General features: G+C 31.9%; 1 protein-coding gene across 1 annotated transcript in view; it reads right to left on the minus strand.

The window, feature by feature from the left end:
- LOC129223373 (cell adhesion molecule Dscam2-like) overlaps positions 1 to 19,754 on the minus strand; it is a 280,334-nt gene that overhangs the window by 117,592 nt on the left and 142,988 nt on the right. Inside the window, 1 exon segment of the mRNA XM_054857953.1 lies at positions 19,538 to 19,655. Coding sequence (XP_054713928.1) covers positions 19,538 to 19,655 — 118 coding nt within the window.

Below are 19,754 nucleotides of genomic sequence, written 5' to 3' on the forward strand. Positions count from 1 at the left end.
ATTTAAAAAATTCATAGATGTAACTCTAATGTAGAGAAACCACGTTATAATTGGTTTGCTTATTTTGTTGAACAATTTTTTTTTCTTTTTTTACGAAGAAACCAACTTTCATAATTTCTGTTTTAAAAAAGTATACGAGCCCCTAAAGTGAGAAAAAATGAATTTTTAAGCATAGCGCAAAAACTACTGAATATTTTGAGCTCAAATTTTGGATTCCCACATAAAAGCTCCTCTAGATTGTTTATCTGTTAAAATTTAATATGGTTTCAGATCATATTTTTTTCAAAAAATATTAAAATAATTCATAAAAAAACTAAAATTACATTTTAGGTGTTGTAAATCATGTTTTTATTGTTGGGTCGATTAATATTTTGATATAAAAAAACCATCTTTGCCGTGCCTAATCTAGTTTTTGTGTTATGAGTAAAAATATCAAAATACGTTTTAACATTACGAGAGGAATTTTTCAAAACTCGATTCTGAAGTAACAGCTGGATCGAATTAAACAAAACTTTGTTTACAAAGTTTAAAAAAGATGCTAATCACAAATATGTGATAAAAAAGGGGGCTTCTCATTGAAAAATTTGAAGTTGATGCTTGTTTTAATATGAAGACGACCCCTTAACAACAATTTTTTAACACAATTAGGTAGAACTTTTTATTCCTAAAACAATAACACCTTACACGTGTCTCTAGTGTCAATAGTCTTTGAATACGATCGAGTGTTTCGTTTTTTTTTTTTTTTTCTATGACTGTACCTAAATTGAAATATAGCGTAACTTTGTGGCCCTCTGGTTCCCTACATTCAGGCTCAACCATGGTTTTTGTACGTAATTTGTGTCATAATATTTATAAATTATTCAATACCCTCACTAGTTGCATGGTTCAACATCTGCGCTGCCAAAAAATGGCAGTTTTTGTATCGAAAAATGCTAAAAAGTGCAGTTTTCATAAGCCTTTATCTCAGTGCACCAAGGGTCAGTATAGAACTAAATATCTGCATTTCAAACTAGAGTATGTTTATTTTCAAAAACAAGTGACAGAACTTTGTGCAAATTCTTTTCATGAACACAATACGTATTTCAAAACAGAAAAAATGAACTTTTCAATTTTCAATTCAGTCAACATATCCGGGTTTAAACTTTCCTCCAGGAATTTCCAGTTACGATTTAAAAAACTATTATGATTAACAAATTTCCATAAAAGAGTTATAAACTTTCAAATAGATTGATTATGCATGCTTACTTGCATACTTTATAATATGATTACTAGAAGCAAAATGAAAAAAAAACCCCATCAAAATATGATAAAAAGTGTACTTTTTAGAGGCTTGTATCTCAGTGCACTGAGCGCCGGTACAGAACTTGATGCTTACATTTCAAATTAGAGTGTATGTCTTTTCACAAACAAGTGACTTAACTATATGCAATGGTTCTGCAGGCTCATAAAATGCACTTTAAGATGAGGAAATTGCATACGACTTAACGATGCATCCAGTTAGTTGCGGTCAAGTTATATACCTTGTCTTGCATTTTTTTATAGTCCCACTATTCAGTTAGGCAACCATACATTTGTTTTATAATGTCATAATAATGCTTTTATCATAAATAAACAAATATGGCTTAATAATTGTTTGCTATAATGGTAGTTTAGTGCAGAGAAAATAATTTTTGTCACTATAATGAACGAATGGCAACGAATGCCTAAACGAATGGCAACGAACGTACATTACAAACGAAAAAAACCTACCGTAAAACCGTACAACTTTTGACCATTGAAGGAATCTGGCAGTATGTGCCATGTAGTGGTCGTTGGAGCAAAGCTAAAGTCTTTATAAAAATTCAGTAGGTTCGCAAGTGTCGTATAGAGAATTTCATGTTGTTTACCCCAAGCTCCAGTGTTATCACTCTCGTTTCAACATTCATTTGTGTTGGAAGGTTTTTTGAAATTTTTGCTTCAGCTTCAAAGTCTCCTTCGAAACCTATATTTGCGATTGAGTTCTCTGAAGGTTAGTTTATTACTTTATTACTTAGATATTTAAAATGATTTAGCCTTATGGGCGAATCCTGCTGTTGCTTTGTTTACTTGTCGTTTCTAAATAAACAAAATGCGAGAATTCGAGTTGCAACTTTATACCACCCATATTTACTACCGTATATCAATATTTTGTTAGCAATTTTGTATTGTCTTGAGCATTTTTTTAGTTTTCTGGTTTTCTTTGGTTTTAGACATGAATCCAAGGAAAAGAAAGAAGATAGGCGACCCTCCTCACCTCAACTATTCGCCTGAACTGATGGAAAAGGTGATCCAAGAAATCAGGTGCAACCAAATTTCAACAAAGAAGGCAAAAAATGGTGAATTTTGGTGCGGGCCTTATTCCCCAGATGTCATTTGGTATAAAAAATTGCGACAACGATGAAACCTACCCAATACCCATTTGTACCAAGCCCCTGTAAAAAATGATAAACAAAAATGCCTTTGCAAAGAAAAAAAAATAATAATAAAATCCAGGGGCAGGTACCTACTAATTGTTTTTCATACTATCTAACGTTCATATTTATATATCTGAATAAAATATTGTATTTTTCACAATTGATTTTATTTAAGAAAGCCTAAAATTGATTCAAAAAGTATAAAAAAAATTATAAATCAGAAAAAGTAAGTACATTTTTTTTTTAATTTTTGCAGTGTGCGGGATTGGAACACAACGATCTATGCATTGTAACTTTAGACCGGAGCGGTTTAGCGGTAAATATCAAGGAAAATATTAGATAGTCTAAAATTGTCACCACCATGTGCAAACTTTATACCACTAAAAACAAAATTTCCCCTCCCTTTGTGTGTAATTTAGAATTTTTTCGAAGTGTCACTCTACAGCTGAGACGTATGGAAGTGTATGGTTAAATTCTCAACCTTTTTTGGCAAAGAATAATGAAAATATGAAGAAAAATACACATAAAGTGGTCTAAAGTTGTACGGTTTTACGGTATCTCAATTAAAATATTTGAAAATACCTAAAACAACGTTTAAAAAATGTTACAAATAACTTACGTTTCTGCCGAAATAATAGCCGTTTTTTTTTTTCACTTTGCTTCCAGTTATCATATATGCGAGTAAGCTTAATAAATCTATTTGCAAGTCTTTAACTCTCTAATGATAGGTTTTTGATCATACTATTTTTTTAAATAGTATCTGGAAGTTCCTGGAGGAAAGTTTAAACCCAGATATGTTAATTGAATTGAAAGCTAAATAGTTCATTTTACTGTTTTAAAATACATATTGTGTTCTTGAAAAGTATTTGCGCATAGCTCTGTCAGTTGATTGAAAATACACACACTCTACTTTGAAATGCAGGCAGTAAGTTTTATACTGACCCTCAGTGCACTGAGATATATTCCTCTAAAAAGTAGACTTTTTATCATATTTTGATGACACAACTGCTTTTTTTCGGAGCAGTAAACATTAACCATGCATTTAATGAGCCTATTTAATAATTTATGTATACCACTACACAAATTGGTCGCAAAAACTAGGGTTGAATCTCAGTGCATGGAACCAGGAGGCCTCAAACAGGACACATTTTCCCTTTTTTCGGTACCACCCCTGCCAGGGTCCACTGAAGGTCAGCCATAAAATTTACGATATATTTCATTTGAGGCACTAAATATCATGTTGTAATCACAAAGATTAATTTTGCTGATGATCAATGCGCAGAGATAATTGAATAATAAAAATGTTGATTTAAGGAAAAACCCTTAACTTTTTTGGAATTTTTGTGGGTCAGAAAAAAATTTTTTTTGGAACAAAAGAAAAAATATGTGTCTTCTAAAATCATTCGAAGAAACCACTAAAATTTTTTTTAGCGAAATCAAAAAAAAAAAAAAAAAAAAAAAAAAAAAAAAAAAAAAAAAAACGGCATGTATCTGACCTGCCTGACTTTTATAAGAATTGGCTCTTCATTAGCTTAAATTTGAAACAAAAACTTAAAATTTAATATTTTAAAAATTTAATCCTCTACCGAAATTACGTGTCTATATAACCTAAATTAATGTGAGAAATAAGTTTTCCATTATTCATACTTAAGAATTGTTACTAAGGTAATTAAATTTAACGTCATTTTTAACTATATCTATCAAAAATCACTTGGGAATAAACTTTTATACGGGTACTATTTGAATGATTCAGCAATCTAACGGACTTTTCCTAATAATCAGTTATTTAATCCTTACTACAAGCAATGAGGTTAAGCCGATTTAAACCTTCTAGATTATCCGTCTTAACTGTGACCCTCGCCCTTGCTGGAATGCAGATAGGGACTGATTTATGAGAACTTCCTAAAACTGTCCTATAAGCTTTTCCTAAGTACTATATTTGAATGGCCAGTTTGATTAATATCGTTCAAGTGTTCCAGGAGATTAATTGGTGCTCATAATATTACATAAATGCTGCACATTTGTTTTTGAGATAGGTACTTTAAAAGAGCTTTGCATTTGGCAGTACTTCCGTCAAGTATAATAACCATTGTTGTAGAACAATCAAAGATATAGAATAGTCTGTTCAGTAAATAAACATTTAAGCACAATTTCATTTTCAGAAATTCAAAATTCTGTAGAAAACTGCAATATTCCGTATATGACGATAAAACAGTTTTACTAAAATCAGTGATGCTTTTTATTTAAAAAAATGTAAAAAAAAAAAAGATTTTTTTTTTTTTTTTTTTGGTCAAAGGAAGACGGGTGGTAAGATAAAAAGGTACTTGTCAATAAGAGTGGCGACTTTTCGAACTTAATAGAGAATTGGACATATTCCCAGAAGTTACCAAAGTCTTCATTTGAAAAAAAAAAAAAAAAAAAAACTACGCATCTTCTCTTAGATTTAAAAAGTTAGCTTTAAATAAGTAAAAATAGTTTTTTTTTTTTTTTTTTTGCAGTTCGGTTAAAAGAAAAAAAAAACTTTGGCACTGTGAGTTTTTCACATAGTCTATGTTCATATTTTAGAATTAAATATCAATTGACCATTGAGTTTCCGTGTGTTAGGTAATAATCGATTATTTGACAGGTTTTATAGCAAATATTTAGATACAATAATTTTTAAAAAATGTTGCGTTTATCAAAAGAAGCAACCCATTGCAAATAATACCTAAAGCTAAGGTACAATATAGTTTAAAAAATGAACATATTAATTTTAACAATAATAATTTAAACCTCTTTCTACCATCCATTATTTCTTAAATATTAAATCCTCAATAACTCTAAATGCAAACATCAGTCTTTCTTCAAATTTCTCTTCGTCTTCTCTGGGGAAAAACTGTAATGAGTTTTATTGAGAACCTAGCAAAATGTCTTAATTATTCTTCAATAATTTAGATAATATATTTCTTGATGCCAGTGCAAAACATCCTCGAAACTTTGAATAACAATCTTTTTTATTTGTTGAAAAGGAAAAAAAAAAAAAACTATTTTTCGAGTGATAAATGAAACTTTACTTTCTTCATTACACAACCACAACGATAAAGAACAGTTAAGAATTAAACAAAATAGATTAAAACCGAAATAAAACATCTAACATTTTTAAGAAGAAAATATCGATCGCATTCAATTCGACAAAGTAGTTAAAAATGCTATAAAACTATATCGATTACAGTTGTTTTGTAAAAAACAATTGAAAATTTTTACGTGGAAATAAAATAGATAAAAGTTCCTTGTTGATAGCCTTGATATTTTTATGTAACAATGTTAATGCGATATGAGTGAGAAAGTTTCATGAAAAAAAATTCATTTTAATTGCAGAACTAATAAAAATTGGTTAACGATTGTGTAATAACTATTTTTTTTTACTTCATTTACCAAGTTTTTCTGACAATTGCTTGTTTCGAAGTGGAAGTGATTTTATTTATTTTGTCGCCGAGTTTTATGTATATGCCGTTAAATATTTTGGAAAGCACTAGGATGTTAACAAAACACGCGTAACTTATACATTATGTTATTATTATTATTATTATTATTTTAAATAAATTCTCGTCTATATTGAAAAGTAACGATAATGGATTTTTGTATGTTATATCACTTGATATTTTACATGCTGCACTAGTTAACTTATTTTTAATGCGTAGTCCTTTTAAAAATATTTAAGACTAGTGGTACCCGCACGGCTTTGCCCGTTGTGGAAAATTAAAAGGTCATTTGGTTTTCCTGTATATTTACAAATAATGGATGATGAATTTCTCGCCAATTGGTTATGTTCATTCGCTCTCCCATTCCACGTCATGATAATTTCGTAAATTACTCGTCCATCTTATGATAATTTTTCTCCGGAAAATTAATGCTCTTGGAACTTCCTTGATAAATCAGGAAGATGCCAAGCTATTATATTATACACTAGTGAAGATTATGTGAAAAAGAGCTTAAAATTGAAATAGAAAAAGAACAAAATCGAGTTTTTGAAAAATCGCTTCAAGGTGCACACCCCCCATTCTACAAACTAACTTTGTGCCAAATTTCATGAAAATCGGTCGAGCGGTCTAGGCGCTATGCGCGTCACAGACATCCTGCAGACGTCCAGACAGAGAGACTTTCTGCTTTATTAGTAGTAAAGATAAAGATGCGTAGTCGTCCATTTAAAAATATTTAAGAAGAGTAACGAGACCTATTTTTTAACATACGCCTCTGTACCATACAGTGTGTTGGCTCAGGTAACGACAAGAGCTTGTTACAGAATGCAGTCTCAGTTGAGAGTTAATGTGTGAGTAATTTTTATTTGTGATTTAGCAGACCTGTACGTACATTTTCTGTTCGATCTTAATAAAAAGGTAACGTTCTGTGAATCAGAACTATGACGACAACTTCTTTGTTCTAAATCAGTTATAAAGATATAAATCTTGGGTGAATAAAATCAAGCTGTTTATCTTTAATAACAAAGTCTCTCTGTCTGGATGTCTATAGGATGTCTGTAAGATGTCTGTGACGCGCATAGCGCCAAGACCGTTCGGCCGATTTTCATGAAATTTGGCACAAAATTAGTTTTCAGCATGGGGGTGTGCACCTCGAAGCGATTTCTCGAAAATTTGATTTTGTTCTTCTTCTATTTCAATTTTAAGAACACTTTCCGGAGCAAAATTATCATAAGATGGACAAGTAAATTACGAAATTATCATGACGTGGAATGGGAGAGTGAATGAACATAACCAATTGGCGAGAAATTCGTCATCGATTATTTTCAAATATAAAGACGAACTGAATGACCTTTTAATTTTCAACTGCGAGCAAAGCCGTGTGGGTACCACTAGTAACTAAATAATTTCTAACAAGTGCTTAAATTTAAAGTAGCATAGGGAAGGCAAAAGCCCTACATTCTTCAGAACTTATATTTATGTGTAGCTAGTTGCTTAATCCATTTGCACAGTTGTGGAAGTTTTACTCCTATATTTGCTCTTTATTCCGGAACTTAAAACTTAAACTTTAATTTATATGTATTTGAATCTGAAGAAATATAATGTATCATTATATTGATAAACTTTCTAAAAAAAGCATTTTGTATTTAAAAAGTTATTAGTACGTTTTGTGGATGTGATTGTACGATCACGCCCGTAACACGTACAAATATTTTTACATATTTTTTTTTAAAATAAAGTTGATAATTGTAAGTGAATCCGATACCATTTTCGATCTTTAGATTTAAATATGTAAAAATTAAAACCAAGGTTTAGAAGTCTCGGAGTAAGTGCAAATATCTATGTCATGCTCAAGCAAATGGATAAAGCAAGGTAGAGAGAGCGTGGTCTATTCCTGAAACAAACAGCCTCTTCAACAAAGCAGGCTTAAATCACGTAACTAGGCAACTTGAGTAAAATTTAGCAAAAAATTCACCCCTGCGGGTAACTGTTACGAAAAACTGCCAAACAAGGAAAATTTGCCTCAACCCACTTCCTAATATATTGCTCTATCTACCTATTTGTAGGCATCTAAACCTCTAATGCTCATTTATAGATACGCATCTAAATCTCTAATACATTAAACAACGTTATAAAAAAATACACGTACATGAGTTAAGTTTTTGTCGACGGAAATCAAACTAAGACCTGGCTCTATTTCTGAGAAGTAAAGAAAAAAAAAGTGCAAAAATATTTATATTCATCATTTTCTCTTTTATCTATGATGTGTATGAGGCCGTAAAACGTACATCAAAGCATGCATTTCCTTTGAAACCTAAAAAAGTTTTGTTTCTTTTTACGGCATTATAATATTGAGTATTATATAGTTTCCTTTCGTGAATAGGAGCTTTGAGCTAAAAATTCAGAGCGCTGAATAAATATTTGCAATTATTCAGTTATTCGATGAATATAAACAAAAAATGGTATTGACTCAAAGTATCATATACATACTTCGGCATTTAAAAAATAAAGTAAAAAACATACATTTTATTTGTACTCGCTTTTTTCTTTCTTTTTTTTTTTTTTTTTTGTAACACCCCGTTGGAAAAAGTTAAAAGCATGGGATTTCGAAGAATATTTATATACAGTACGAAAACATGAATTAGGAACGTACTTTTGGGAGACACATTACTTTTTTGTGTTCTCATATCAACAAAAAATGTTTGTTTCCAGAATTTTTTATCTGTTTCTTTTTTGTAAAATACATTTCTTTCTGAATCTGAAAGTGAAATGCTTACATATGCGCATCTAAAGCAGCATCCAGGGACTGTTTTGTTGTCATTCTTGTCAGAGTTGTCATTGTCGTCTGAATGAGATTTCATCCTCTTTTCTCTGAAATTCATGAGTTGTTCATGGAGTCTTGTACATCCTCTTTTAAAGATTCTTTTGTTTTAAAAATTGAAAGTGAGTTCATTCAATTGATTTTTACTTTTTTTTAAAATATTGGTCAATGTTCTGCTTTGAAAAAAGCCAATTTTATATCATTTTTTAATATTTTTTTTATCAATCTTTTGAAATTGAAGCATTGTATTTTGAAAATGTAAAATGTTAAATGAAGAGAAATTCATTTAACATTCTGGCTATTTCTAGTTTCGATTTTCCTTTAAAAATAGGAGCAACAGGAAACCGGAATGAAGGTATAATGTGTATATCAAGTTGTAAGAATGATTTTTCCCCTAAATATTATAGTTAATAAATATAGCAGCATCAAACAAAATCAGAGTGAAAATAAGAATTCCATATAATCCTGATCTGTAAGCCGGTTTATCTAAAAATGAATTTCATCAGAAAGAGCTTACGACAAAGAACATGAACTACGTAAAGGATTTTGGATTTTATTTATTTAAAGGAGTTTTTAAATGATCACTGAACGTTAATAAATGAGATAGCATATGATATCCAAACATTTGTATCTAAAATATCACAAATATGTTTTAAAAAAAAATTCCCCTCAAATACTAAATAAATAAATCATTTAATTAATTAGTTAATTATAGGGGTTCCCAAAGTTTATGTTTTCTAAACATTACTTTATATTGATGCAACGTTCTTTAAAATATTTTCAAAATTATCTACGCGTGTTGTATATCGTCGCCTCAGGGCAACAGTATGATATCTAATCCGGGAAATAACACTACGATATCTTATTGTTGCTCTGAGACAACGATATAACGAATTATACTATCAGGTACAACCATGACTTTAGGAACTTTATTAAAAAAACCGTCTCTATAAAACAGCTGGATAAAAAATTGATATAGAATTTATAACAACAGGTCTTTATGGTTTCCTACCGGTAGGTTATGTGCATAAAAATAAATACATAGGATCAGGTGGGGTGGAATGGGTATGTGGAGTAGAATGGGTAGTTTATTAATCTTTCGAATTACAGGAAAGAAAAATAATTATAAAAAAAAAACACTCATGTTATTTACGATAGTTGAACTTTATTTTGGTTCAAGAAAAAAACTGATTGGAAACAGTCAGTTTAGTGGCAGCCTTCTTGTAAGGTATACCGTAAGAATCAAAACTAACTGATATCGTTGAAACTTTGTTTTCAGGATTTTGTTTGTATTTAGATAGCATTCTATTGCTGTTATTTTCATTAAAGGAAGTCTCCTTCGTCAACTGAAAAAAAAAAAAAAAAACAGAACAGAAAAAGACTCCATAGAGTTTAAGAAATAAGTTTATTTATTTATTTTTAAAGTGAGGTCGAATGGGTATAATATTAGACTTAATGACATAGGCTATAGAATTAACATTTTTTCTCATTAAAAGTTACTCTCCGAAGTAAGTTGTTCATTTTATCAAAAGGTCTATATTCTGAATTCTTTATGTTATAGAGTTGCTTATAGTTGCACTAAATCTGGTTGGATGGAAGACACAATCTTTAAAGAAGGGCTCAAACTTTTCCCAAGGCATCTGAAAACACATGCAAGCCAGCTGACCTATTAAACTGTAAAGCATGTTATCGATAATGAATAAACTGAAAAACGGGCCGTGGTAGCCTGATCGGTAGGGCATTGGACTCGGGGCCGGAGGGGCTCGGGTTCGATCCCCGCTGGTCGAAGACCCACCGTCGTCATTAAAGGGGACTGGGCGACGTTAAATATGCTCGTGGTCTCAATGTCCTCCAAGTGAAACGATACCTCTGGGGGTGCTAGTACCAGGTAGCTATTAGCTCTTGGACTAGTTCTAAATTCTCATTAACTGTTCGATCCGGTGATGGTGCTGCCATCTATCGGTATATAAAATAATGGAGGCAAGGCACTAGTATGCAGACCTCGACATAAATACAGTTGTAGTCAGTTGTGACTCTTGAATAGAATAGAATAGAATAAACTGAAAACCAGTCTGATCAAACTCTCATTCCACTAAGCTTACGTTGAAGTACAATATCTACAGGAAACTAGGTGACAGTTGAATACAGTGTTAAGAAATTTAAAAAGTATTTTATTGCTCAAGGTCTAAAACCTTTATATACTTGTGCTTATGTTGTAAAAATTCTTAAGAAGTCTTAGATAGGAATTTCTTTTTACCTTCCCCAATAAAGTGAAAATGGAGTTGGAAGAAGAACAGATAATCAAAACCTAAGTCAGCCAATTCTCAATAATTGTGGACATTATACCTTTAACTGCAGTGAAATTACAGACTAATAGATTTTTACCCTTACGTTAATATAATATTGTGAAAAAATTATAAATAAATTCACGTTTTCTCACTTTGAAATTTATTTTCAAACAAAATTCTACTCATTTCATTCTCCGTCATGGGGTGGAATGGGTATAAAAACATACTTTGAAATAACAGCTTTTTCATTAAATAATAAAATTATTTCAGTAACAATAACTATCGATACGTGAAGTGTATTATTGAAATGAAAAAAACTCAGTTAAGGTTTTTCAATTGTCGGAGATCAAATTTGAAAAGTTTAATAATTATTTCAAAAATACCTGTTTTTACACCCATTCCACCCCACCTGACACTATTATATTTCTTCAGATACTACTAAGGTACCCTGTATTATCAAGTACTACCAAGACCTTAAGGACTTTATGGAAAAACGTTTCCGTAAAAGCGTTGAATTAAAAAGAAAATAATATGGTATTTATAACAATATGTCGTCAAGGTTGCCTACTGATAGTTCATACGCACAACAATAAATGCATATCTTTTTTTTATTGTACCCAACGTATATTATCAGGTACAAACTAAGGCTTTAGAAACTTTATGAAAAAACGTCTCCGTAAAACCTCTGAATAAAATATCTAATATAGTATTTATAAAAATAGGTCTTCACTATTTCCTACTGGTAGTTCATATGAATAAAAAAATGCATGCTCTATTTCAGATCCTATAACAATGTTTTGAATGCATGGCCTGTGTAATCCACTTTATTATATAAATTTTGTTGAGTTGTAGACATTTAAGTTATTTTATTTTTAAACAACTGAATCATACTTTTAACAAACCAATTGTGGGAATGTTGTTATTTGTATTTGAAACCATTTTTGTCTTATCAGTTCTATCAATAACGAAAGCAAACGTATTCAAAGATAAAATACAGCCACATTAAAAAATGAACCAAACAAATAAGTACCATTTAGTAACAAATTGTGACAATATCGTTATTACTGTTTTAAAACAATTTTTTGTCTTATCAATTCTATCAATAACTAAACCAAACATATTTAAGGTAAAATGCAGCCACTTCAAAAAATGAAAAAAAACAAACAAGTACCATGGACTAAAACCAAACGTTGCATTGTTGTTATTACTATTTAGAAGCAATTTTTGTCTTATAAATTTTATCAGTAACGAAAGCAAACCTATTTAAAGATAAATGCAGCCACTTTAAAAAATGAACAAAACAAACAAGTATCATGCACAAATCTATTAACATGTCTGGACCAGAACATAAAGAACTAGCAAGTTGCGTTACAAAAGTGTCATAAAATTTATTATTTACCTTATTTTAACATAAAATCTACATTTTCACTTTGAAAACTTATTTAGCTTCTAAAGCCATGTATCAATTTAATTAGCTTGTTTTAGTGAAATATATCGGCTAGTGCAAAGTAAGCCTTTCACAAAAATCTTTATCGCCAAAAGAATATGGATTTGATTACACGATAAATTGGGAAAAGTTTTTAACTGGGGGGTTACTTTTTCTTCTTTGCGTAATTAATTCCAGCTCGTACATAGGTAAGTGTAACAGACTCTCTTTTCTTGTAAAAATAAATGCAAAACAGAAATCGATAAAAGAGTGCTAAAGTGGTATTAATACCTGCACTTCAGAATACGTGAATATATAATCACAAAAGTTAAACAATGAGTTAAAAAAGCCATTTTATACGATCTAATTATTCTCTTTAACGAGCAATTTATTTTGAAAATTGTAAGCACACACGTAATTGTTTTGTAGCATAAAAAAAAATCATTATAAAGTTGCTTTATAGTTCAAGTGATAATTAAATAATATGATTACATAATTTGCATGCAATCTTAAAATTATTTTTAGTCTCATAAATAAAATTACTACATACACTAATAACAGTTTGAGCTTAATTTTGAAGCAAGTAATGATTTAACAGTAAAAGAATTATTTTTGAAATGTTTATTTTTTTTTAGAAATCTTAGTTGAACCCCCCCCCCCCCCGAAAAAATGGATATAAATCACGATTGCATTTTGATACTTTTTCTCTAACCTTAGTTTGGTTTAATAAAAAAAGAAGGCATTGAGTGTTGATGTTTTTGGGGCCTTGTATATATGAGAAATTGGAAGGAGGTATTTACTGTAGGAAATAATATCACTGGGAATTATGTCTAAACAAATTAGCAAAGAAAAGGAATACATAAAAATTTTAAAAAGTTAAGAGAAGTGGTAACTATTAATTACGGACATTTTCAATAGCTAAGAAAAGGATTCGTAATCAAACTGAGTCAGTAAGACTTAATCACTTATAACAATTAAATTATTTAAAAATAAATCTGAATAATACAGTACATTAAGGTAAGTATTAAGACATACACTGGTGTCCAAAAGTTAAACATAATTCATAAAATGCGAGAAAAATCTGTAAAATTTCGTAAAATTATATAAAGTTACTTATGGAGATTCATTGGTTGGAGAAGAAACAATATGTTTATGAAAAATAGTATAGTCGATGGTGTCATGCACGAATTAGGTGCTTGTTTCGGAGTGTGGATAAAACAGCTCGCACGCTTTAGAGAGTTCAGGCGCGTTTCATGCAATTGCTGTACCAAGAAACATTGGATCTGGTGAAACAGAACTAATAATAGCACAAAGATGCCAATTGGACATGTTTGTGAAAGGAAGAATCGTTGGAATGCTAAAATCTGGAAGATCACAAACTGAAGTGTCTTGTATTCTTAATGTGCCTCAATGTGTAATCTCAAGACTGTGGCAGAGATTTTCAAATACGGGAGATGTTACCCGCCGACCAGTACCATGTCGACCAAGAGTCACAACCGCCAGTCAAGATCGTTTTCTGGCAATTTCTGCACGACGTCATAGGGACAACTGTGCCAGAGAACTGGGTTCGGCGCTCAGTGTCGTCACAGGAATAACAATTTTGAGGCAAACTGTTTACAGGAGACTCAATCATGGTCGATCTGTATGCCAGAAGACCAGCAGTTTGCATTCCTCTCACATCAGCGCATAAACGCGCTCTTTTAACTGGAGCTTGCAACATCGGCATTGGAGTCTGGGACTTTGGGCTAATGTGATGTTCAGTGATGAGTCTCGCTTTACTCTACAGAGTGATTCTCGTCAGGTAACAATCTGGAGAGAAAAGGGGACTCGTTTTCAACCGCAAAACATAAAAGACATCACTTTGCGTCAGCAGGAGTAATGGTGTGGGCGGGCATTATGTTGGATGGCCGCACCGATCTCCATTGTTTTGAGACAGGCTCAGTCACTGGTCAAAGATACAGAGACGAGGTTCTTCAGCCTTATGTTCGCTTGTTTCGAGGTGCTGTTGGTCCTGAGTTCATATTCATGGACGATAACGCGCCATGTCACCGAACAGCTGTGGTCGATGACTTCCTCGAATCAGAAAATATCCAGCGAATGACGTGGCCTGCGAACTCCTCTGATCTGAACCCTATCGAGCATGTCTGGGATATGCTCGGGAGACAACTTGCAGCTCGTTCGCCTTCGCCAAGCTCCGCTCCGGAGCTAAAAAGAGCTCTTCAGCATGCTTGGAACTGTTTAAGCCCACAACTCATCCACCACCTCATACAAAGTATGAGTAATCGTTGCGTAGTGTGCCTGGCAGTCAGAGGTAGCCATACACACTACTGAACTTCAGCATCATCTTTTAAAGAAAAATTTTTGTGCAAAGAGTAAACTCCTCATGTGCCTAATTTTCATTTAAACTATTTTTTGGGATGATAAAAGTAAATATTACCGTTTTTTTGAGTAGTTTCCTTATTTTGTAGCCGAGTTGCACTCGCATATCACGTTTCCCCCTATTTTGATGTATATTTCTCACATTACTCACATAAATAACAATTATGCTTAACTTTTGGACACCAGTGTAACTATTTCATTTAAACAAAAATTCTTTAATTTTTTTTAAGTTAAAATTTGCTGCGAAAAGTAACACTTGCGGCATCTTTAGTTTGAAAAAGTTATGTAAATTTAAAAAAAAATTCTCCGTTACGTGCGTTATAGTTAGAAAATGCAGTTTTTCTGAAAGATTTTATATGAATCTGCACATGAAAAACGTACAGTTCTTTTTTACTTACATTTGGGAAAAGATTATCAAGTCAGACTAAACAAACATGACTAAATACCTTTAGCGCTGCATTAAACAAGTAAAATGAAAAAACAAACAAACATGTGTGTTAAGTTTTGTTTTATAAGCTTAATTTTAATTAATAAGATAGTAGAGATTATTTTATATGTTAACTAAATCATAAATTCGTGTCGAGAAATGTAGTAGGGATGCAGAAAAAAATTTAAATACCAGAAACAGGTTTCTCCAAAAACACTCTCCATGCTAGCTTTCTGAAAAGTACATAAATTTATGTGTGCTAAATGTTGTCCGTATGATTGCAACTTTACTTGAAATATGAAAGATGAATGAACATTAAGTTTTGAAATTAATTTACGTTCAATTAATTACTGATTTTTATGAGACTGATGCTGGTTGTGATATTTTTTATAAAAATTGTCACAAATTTTCGTATAATTGATTGTCTTACATGGATACAGGTTTGTTTGATTGAGTAACTAGTCTAGCTTTATTTAAAAAATAATATAAGGTGCCACCTTATTAAACATGCAAAGAAAGAAACAAGCAAAGAAACAACAAGTTTCTTTGCTTAATTTAACAAAAAAAAAAAAAAAACGCGTAATTTCAATGTTAACAAGTATTATAAAATCAACACAAGATTATGTGCTAATACGTAATGAAGTACTTTCTGCGAGAAACGTAATCTTTACTTAAAAATAGGTTGTTTATTCGACATTGCGTTCAAAAATAAATAACAAGAACTTATGGTTATAAAAAAAAAAAATATTTTCCCCTAACTTTGAAGTATGTTTTAAAGATCAATTTGAAGATTTATGAAACAATTTGAAAGAGAACTCTAATTTAAATGTTTTAAAGAGAGGGACTTATTTTTAAAAAAAAGTAAACTGCAGATTTTAAACATGCTCATACATAAGAATAAATCATGTACGAAAAACAAAAGAGATAAAGAAGAAGCTATTACTCTTTTCACCACCTTCTTGTGTCTCGCTACTTAGAAATTTGAAAAACAACTTTAAAAAACCTCAAAGTTCGGGAACTTTTTTTTTGTCGTGCTATTATCGGTTTTTGGGTCCATTTTCCATTAAGAAACTTTCAACAAGAAAGCTTAGTTAAAAGGCCGAAGTTAAGCGAAAAAAGAAACAAGTTTCTGTGGATTACCTAAAGAAACAGTTGCGATAAATAAGAGCACAAAAGAACTTCCTAGAAAGCCTTTTTCAATGATACTACAGATTGTCAAGTACAACGACAGCTTTGTACAGCTTTATTTCCTAGTTTTACTTCGTGCTCATTTTTTTAAAAATTATTATTCTTTATTAAAACAATTACCGTACTTTTTAAAGAAATTTAAATGTATGTCTAGCATTTTATTTGTATTAATATCTTTTGATAATATTTATAAATATATAGATATAATATTAAGTTGAAGATATTGAACACTTTGGTTTGTATTTGCAAGTTTTGCATTTATTTAATTTGCTTTTGACAAATAAAGAAGTATCATTGAGAATACTGCAACGCTTACCAATAAAAACGACTCAACTGTGGTCATGGGTTATCTATTACGCAAGACATTCAGGTACGTGGTGTAAAAAAAAAACGATTAATTTGTATCTTACCGAGTGCCCACTATTGGTTTATCCACCAAAATACGTTGTACTGTGTTAGGTGTAACTGTTTGGCTGATTTGTCGGTGAGTATGATTTGAAGGCGAGATTTTTCTAGCAGCTTCGATTACGACGTAGCAATTACAATATTTGCCAATGTGAAATTTACAAAGAGCAATAAAATTAAGTGATTCATTCCAGTTAAAAATCAGATTTGCTTTGCAGATGCAAAATGTTCACGTTAGCTCAGTTGGCAACCAGTAATCTCAACGGAAACATCTCTGCGCAGCCCGTTTTTTCGATATTCAGATTTAAAATGTGCTCTGCGAAATGCAAAATTCCGCCAGTTGGGAGGTGCTGTCTGTGAGACGGTTTTTGTTGGCAAAAAACCTAAAACCAATTGAAATGGTTTGGTAAGTGTGTGGACTGTAAGAAAACAACGTAATGAATGAATGTTACATCCGGAAATGGTGCATTCAGTTTAAAAATGACCGAACTAACGTTCACAATTAAGGGAGGTTGATGATGGGAGGTTTTTCCTCATCCACTCTATTGCCCTGATCTTGAAGCTAATCGTTTTCAAATGTATCCAAGAATAAAGAACTAGTTAGGGACATAGCGCATTGTTCACGAGGACGACTAACTTCAAGTGCGCGTCACTGAATGGCTGAGATCGCAGGTGACAGACTTCTATGACGATGGAATTTCAAAGCTTATATAATGTTATGATAAGTGCATATAATTTTAAAGGTGACTATGTAGAAAAGTAGAATTTTTGTCACTCTTTTATCTGTACATAATGTATTTTTTTTCGTGCGCTTTTTTTAAAAAACTATTAAAACATTCCTTATTTCCTGAATAGCTCTCGTAGTTAAAATCATTGACGGTAAAATCATGTAAGTTAATACTAAAATTAAAGTAATTCAATACATTTTTTGGCAAAATAATAGGTGCATACAAGTTTGGCTAACCGTTTAATTTTCTACATATATTGAACTGAAATAAACGAGCTGATGTGTGCATCACATTATTTCCTTTTACTCCAGTTTAATGTCATTTCCCCATTATTGGCAATTTTAATGTGATTTAATTGTTTACTCTCTAAATATCATCAACAATAGACAAATTGAAACCAAATTTTTAAAAAAAAAAGAAAAAAATCTCCAAATTTGTCGCCAAGTTGGCGACAAAACTTAGCGACCAAAAGACTGGCGATATATCGCCCAAGTGCCCGACAAATTATAACACAACTTGAGTTTACATCGAAATTAACAATGATTTCTCCCTAAAAGGGGCAAAAGACCCCCTTAGAAACATCCGAATGCAACCAAAAGAGAAGGTGCACAACTAGACCCCACTAGGAGTCTACGTACCAAATTTCAACTTTTAAGGACATACTGTTTTTGTGTTCTGCGAGATACATACACACATACACACATACGCACATACGCACATACATACGTACATACGGACGTCATGTGAAAATTCGTTGTAATTAACTCGGTCGTCAAAATGGATATTTCGGGTGTCTGTACATTCCTAGGCATATATCCACGTGTGATCGGGTAATTCGTAAATCAAATTAAGGTCGATTTTTGAGTGAAAACTTTTTCGCGAATATGATACTTCCTTTTTTGTAAAAGGAAGTAAAAAGGAAAAAAGTATTATCATTATAATAAGGTTTGTCTCTTCAGTAAGCTTTTGACATTGTACATGTTGCTTTTTATTGCAATATATATTTTTTTTATTTTGAAGAGGACATATTCTTAGACAGATGTTTTAGGAGTGAAATGAAGGTTCAATTGTAGTATAAATATGCAGCGGGAAAGGTTTTACACACGGTTAGGCGGATTAATCCAGGGTTCTCAACCTTTTATTCTCTGCACCCTCCTTCGAATACCGATGGAAGTTGAGGCCCCCCCCCCCCCACCTCTTGCAAAACGAGGACACAGTTAAAAATTTTAACTGAAGCTAGTTGGAATAGCTGAAGCAGGATATTAAGTAAAACTAATCATAATTTCGTAAAAAAATAACTTTGTTTTGAGCATAGTCTTATTGGACCATATGAAATTAAAGAACTAAATGCAAATAAATTGGAAGCAATATAAGATCTAGATGAGGTTCATTATCAACTTCTAACAGTACTAGAATTTATAAAGCTGAAGAAGAACATGTAAAAGTTGTTTTTGTCTCCCCCTCCCCCCCCCCCTCGAATGTGCTCGCGTCACCCCAGGGAGCGCACCCCACAGGTTGAGAATCACCGGCTTTATCTCTCAATCTTGTTTAAACCACAATAATGATGGGGAATGTCTTAGGACTTCTTGATGGATATGCTTGTTTTATTGAAACATGTAAGGGACTGTATTGTTAATTTGCTTTCTGCTAATAGAAAGTTACATCAAAATGGTTTCTCTGAATACATTTCCACTCCTCAGAAAGTTGAGTAATACATCACGAAGTCTAAACCTATTTTCTGATCATGTCTATTCCATGTCTTGAGCACCTGAGAGATCATTTATGCGTGCATTTTGACTCCCTGTCACTGATCAATTCTGCACCTCAGATTTATAGCAACAAGATGTCTGCGTAAAGAACCGGGGTGAGTGTATGACGAAAGTCAGTTATGTGTGATTTTTTTTTTACTTAAATGCGAAGAGACATAACCCTAGATAAATACTTTATCTTTGTTTTTCATAAATACGAAGAAAAGAAAATGTTACCTGTAACTGGGCAACGGGTAAGCTTGCGCAACACAAGTCAACTCAGCTGACGAACCCTGCCGCACTTGAATAATACTTCTAGTGTCGGACATTCTGGGAGGCTGTGTTCCTTGAGGATCTACGAGGAAAAAGTAAGTTGTTACAAATATATAATGTCGTTTGAATAAAATATTAGGCATGAGATTTCTAAAGAGTTTGCGCGTGCTTGTGTTTAGCG

Source organism: Uloborus diversus, chromosome 5 (genome assembly GCF_026930045.1).
Source record: "Uloborus diversus isolate 005 chromosome 5, Udiv.v.3.1, whole genome shotgun sequence".
Taxonomy (NCBI): domain Eukaryota; kingdom Metazoa; phylum Arthropoda; class Arachnida; order Araneae; family Uloboridae; genus Uloborus; species Uloborus diversus.